This window comes from Lactuca sativa, chromosome 4 (genome assembly GCF_002870075.4).
Source record: "Lactuca sativa cultivar Salinas chromosome 4, Lsat_Salinas_v11, whole genome shotgun sequence".
Classification (NCBI taxonomy): Eukaryota; Viridiplantae; Streptophyta; class Magnoliopsida; order Asterales; family Asteraceae; genus Lactuca; species Lactuca sativa.
Window position 1 is genome coordinate 49764618 of NC_056626.2, and position 5544 is coordinate 49770161.

The following is a 5544-nucleotide window of genomic DNA, read 5'->3' on the forward strand; positions in this document are numbered from 1 at the left end:
ACGAACTCAATCATCTAACGTCTTATGAAAAATATTTTAATTGGTTTGCTTGTTATAATTTTTATAATTCACTGATTATTATTACACATTATTGAAAAACTTTTAAAGTTATAGTAAGCCATTTATTGTAAAATAACTTTTATAGTTTTATTGATATTAAAAACTAGTACATAATCTGGATAAAAAGTTTAAAATAGTAGAAATGTTTGAGCTTTGTGGTGTAAATCTTGGTCAATAACAAGACAAAAACTATTTGGGACATTAGTATGAACTTTCAAACGGCAGCCGTTGACTCAATAACTTTTAAGTCTTTAACTGTTTTCTTCAAACAATTTCCACTGCTTTGCCTTTAACCACCATGATACCATCTGTCCATCTCCACTGCTATATAAGACCCGACATAGATATCATCTATCCACCATTCCACCTTCACTTCTACTTTCCAAAACAATTAAAAATGGTGTTTCAAAGATCAATCGTCGACCAAGTTTCCGGTTGGCTCACTGTCTACAACGACGGTTTTGTTGATCGGACATGGACAGGACCACCGCAATTCAAGTTCATGTCTGATCCAGTCCCGCCACACCACAATTTCATTAATGGTGTTGCAACCGATGATCTATTCACCCATCCAGGTTCCGATCTTCGTGTCAGGGTTTATCTCCCGGAGGTACCAGACTCCGGAAAGCTTCCCATAATCCTACACTTTCATGGTGGAGGATTTTGCATCAGCAAGGCTGACTGGTTCATGTATTATAATACCTACACTTGTCTTGCACGTGAAGCTGGAGCCATCGTTGTCAGCACCTACCTCCGTCTTGCACCGGAGCACCGCCTCCCTGCCGCCATAGATGATGCCTACTCCACTCTTCTCTGGCTCCAAGATTTGGCCAACGGAAAAGTACACCAACCATGGCTGTCTTCTAAGGGAGACTTCAACCGTGTTTTCCTCATTGGAGACAGCTCCGGCGGGAACATAGTCCATCAGGTGGCCAAAAAGGCAGCCGGAGAAAACCTACATCCACTTAGACTCGCGGGAGCCATCCCCATCCACCCGGGGTTTCTCCGGTCAGAGAAAAGCAAGTCGGAGTTGGAAAAACCCGAGTCTCCGTTTTTGACTCTGGACATGTTGTATAAGTTTCTGAAGCTGGGTTTGCCGGTGGGCAGCACCAGAGACCACCCGATATCATGTCCGATGGGAGAGGTGCTGCAGGGGGTGGATTTGCCGCCGTATATGCTGTGTGTGGCGGAGGAGGACTTGGTGATAGATACGGAGATGGAGTTTTACGAAGAGATGAAGAAAGCTGGGAAAAAGGTTTAGTTGTTTGTGAGTAATGGAGTTGGACACAGCTTTTATCTGAATAAGGTCGCCATTGATGTGGATCCAAAAACCTCCGAGGAGACTCGTAAATTGATCCACGGGATCTCCCACTTCATTGGAAATCACTAATTAAATTGTTATATAGTATGGGTGCATATATATTATATTTCTCTTTTAGTGAATAAAATTCGGTTTTAATGATTACTAGGCATATAACGCTGTGTAGGTTCAAATTATAGGGCTAAAAGAATTTCTTTTGTGTCAACGATGTTTTTTTTATGTATCTTTAACAATATTTTCATATCTTAAATGATCATTTTTTTTCTTAACTAAAAACTTCTATATATAAATATATAATTAACGATGCGTAAAAATATTTTTGGATAGATACATAGAAATTGACCACCATCTTGCAAATTTTGTTATTATAGTTTAGCTACACTTGATAAACAAAGAGATATATTAATTTATAGAAAACATACAATACTTTTAAAAGATTTTTTAATATATTTTGATGGATTTTATAGTCAGGTACATATGACACTTGATTAGTTTCATTGTAACTTTTGCAGATATGGCTTTGATGTCATTTTGTTAATATTAAATTACATCATTTTATATAAATATTTAAAATGGATATGTGTACGTCAATCCCTAACTGCACATTTAATTTCATCGTAAGAAAACTGAACTTCTAAGCTACCAGCTTGTATAGAAGACAACCGATTAGGTAAGGTGGAGCCACACCAAACCTGAGGACCCTCCATAGAAGAAAATCAATGTCGAAAATGATTAAAAAAAATCAGATTTGATCAAGTTTAGGTCTTCCATCAAATTCTCATCTTTCATAACAACCTTAATCGCCACCTGCCTTCGTTTTTTCTTTAGAATACCATGAAAAAACTTGGTGTTTTCATCCTCTTCAACAACCCATTTAGCATTGGCTTTTTGAGCTACATCTTTAGCTTCATGGTTGAGTAAGTCAGCTAATTTCTTTTTTACCGACTCTTATCTATTCAACATATCCTATTTAGTAGCAACGCCTTGATCAACTAACAAATCCAGAGAAGCAATAATATTTATGAACATTTCTTTTCCACTTTGTGCAAAGTAGTGGAAATAGTGTCCAAGGTCAATAATTATTGGTGGTATTTCTAGTTATAGTGTCCTCTTGGGTTGCCCCCAAGACTCAAATTAAGTAGAAACAATAAAGAAGGAATTGGTTTATTAATTATTATGGTTTAAAAATTAATCGGACTTCGAAATCCTTTCCAAACACAAGTTGTATTGGAGTTCATTTTCTGAACTCTGGTCCTCCGAATAGTTGTGTCATTGATGAAATCAATCCTGAGACAAACAGGCATGACTCGGACCAATCCAATTTGTTTTCGGCATCTCTTGATACTGATGTAGAATTTAAGAGTAATGATGACATCTCGTCTGATTAATGTGTCTATAATTCTAAGGTAGTCTCAAAATCGACTCTAGTGCCAACTATGCCTCGTTTCAACAATCCATCGACTGGACAAACTTCTAAGTCGTCATCTAACTCTCGGAAGAAACCCTGACTGAACAAGAAAGACATTGTTCACCCAAACACCGAAGCTAGGGAATCTCTTGCAAAAGAAACTGGCTCTAGGCAATATTCTAGGTTACTTGAGAAATCCGAGAAGAAAGTGTTTCAAACAACTAGTCCAACTACTAGGAATCACAATACCTTCATGTAACACCCGTAGATCCGGGCTAGTCAATTTTGAGATAATAAGGGTCGAAAACGACCTTTTGACAAAAGATTATTTAGAATAAATAATCTTAACCAAGTTGTAGAATACGGCTCAAGGATTCTGTACATATAAATAACATTGAAATCCGAGTTATAACGAAAAAGTTATGGTCCGTCGAAGTTTTACGGCAAAACCGACACGACACCGGGAGACGTAAATAGTGAATTTACGATGGAGGACTTTTTAGCCTTATAAATCTAAACAAAATTTGTATTATACATTAAACTGAGAACATACAAAAAAAAAAGAACGCCCAAATCTGACTTCTATGAGGAAGTTATGAATTTTCTAAGATTTGGCTTAGCAGTGCATAGCCCGAAACTTGAATTTTAGATCGAGCTTTTTTGTCCTACGCGACCTAAATGAGAATTGAAGATCTCATTAATAGGAACTCAACGCTAAAAAGACAGACGAAAACAGAGTTCGTATGTAGAAGTTATGAATTTTACGCGGACATTTAACAATATAATCTCATCGTACTGATAAATCTAAGATTGGTCGAGAACTAGCGGACGGAGTTAAAATGAAAGTTGTAGATCTTATTTTTACCTACGCGTGAATATAAAGAACGTCAAAAACAGAGGTCGTATGTGAAGGTTACGGATTTTAGAAGTCGAAAGTGTGTTGTGCGAAAATAGGTGATGTGACACAGTCTTGGCCATTGTTTTCTCCCCAAGTCTTGCCACTAGATGGTGACATGTGCCACCAAGTTCAACCATTTTCACCCTATAAATAGAACCTCTCCCACCCTCATTTTCTTCACGCCTTTCCCATTCTTTCTTCTCTTTACTCTCTCTCTCTCTCTCTCTCTAGAACTTTTCTCTAGCCCTGAAACCCACCGAAAAGCCTATGGAACCTCCCTAGCATGAGGCGGAAGCCCTGGAGTGCTCGACGGCTCCGAGAAGAAGAGATTTTCAGCTCGGGAACGCTGCTCCAAGCAAAGCCCGATTTTCTATAAAACTCGTTGTAAGTGTGCTACGACTACTCTATTTTTTATATAGCTTTTATTTATTTATAGTAATGTTATTAGGAACTTATAATAAATACTTGGGCTATTATTATGGGTTATATAAGTATTTTTCAACGCTTATATAATACTAATAATAGCTAGACTATTAATTAGTCTCGACGAATAATAGACTAAACTCTAGTGGTAATAATACTAGGTTTCGCCGAAGGAAATTATTTTTAAGAAGCGAAGCGCTATCTGAGTTCGGAATCACCACATTTTCAAGTGAGTGAATGGTCCCTTTCATCTTACACATAGATATTAAGTATTTTATATAAACTACGTGTTATGTGTGCATATTATATGTATACTTGTTATCTATGTTGGATGAACGATTTTATACAAGTTTTATATTATTTAAATTATATATGTATTTATATCTACGTAATATGTTGGGTAGATGAAATATGAGTTGGATGATGAGTTAAGAGGTGATATAGACAATGAGGTAAGGGTGAGAGGTGGACGATGTGAGAAGCCTTGTTCCCAAACGCCGACCCGGTCATCTAGCAGAGTATGGATGACAACCACGGACTATTCTAGATAGTCCAGTGGAACACTAGCAGGCTCGCAACCTGTAGGTGTTGTGAACGATGTGTTCACCGGTGTACTCTAAAAACGCATTGACATGTATTGCGAGTGGACTCTAGAAAACGATACTATCAATAAACGAGATAACCCTAGCAGCTGTGCTCGAAGGACAATACTGGCAGTTGTACCTCACATAGAATGTCACAATTCTGGCAGCTGCGCCTAAGTGATAGAACTAGCAGCTGTGCTTGACAGCTGTGTCATTGACAACGATGGACTTCGTACTTATTCCTTAGGATAATCCTTAGGAATGAATGAATGAGAAATAGTTAATTCTTAAGGTAGACCCTTAAGAGTAAAGAAGATAATGGAGATGGGTAATTGGATTAACTGTTTGATGATTAAACATAATAATTATATTATTGTGGGTTGAAAACCCTATGTACTCACCAGGTTTCCCAACCTGACCCACTCAGTTTATTTATATCACAGGTGCTGATATGAAGTCACATTACACTGAGAGATTGAGGAGATATAAATCACTAGTGATAATGAATGTAAGTTCTATTTATGCTTATGTTTCTGTATTGACGATGACATCCCAAATGTTATAAAACGAATAAAAATATGTTTCTTCGGAAATGCTTTGATAACATATTTATCATGTTTTACTGGAAACAAATTCCGTAACATTTTTATTAAAAGAGGTACTCTGATTTTTATAAAGCATAAACAAAATCGGTCTTTTCTGGCCGTGAAAATGGGGATGTCACATTTGGTATCAGAGCATTAGTTTAAGCGAACTAGGAATAAGGATTTATTTCTAAATTTAAACTTAGAATGTTAAGCGATGATCGTGAGGAGTGTGTCTAATATATTTTAGGAAGTACGCCTGAATA

The 5544-nt window shown here is 37.0% G+C and overlaps 1 protein-coding gene across 1 annotated transcript; it reads left to right on the plus strand.

The window, feature by feature from the left end:
- The first annotated feature begins 397 nt into the window (after window positions 1-397).
- Window positions 398-1525, plus strand: LOC111900059 (probable carboxylesterase 17). Its single transcript, XM_023895975.2, is given in 1 exon segment — window positions 398-1525. A coding segment is annotated over 1 exon segment (993 nt). The 5' UTR covers window positions 398-457; the 3' UTR covers window positions 1451-1525.
- Window positions 1526-5544: the final 4019 nt, after the last annotated feature.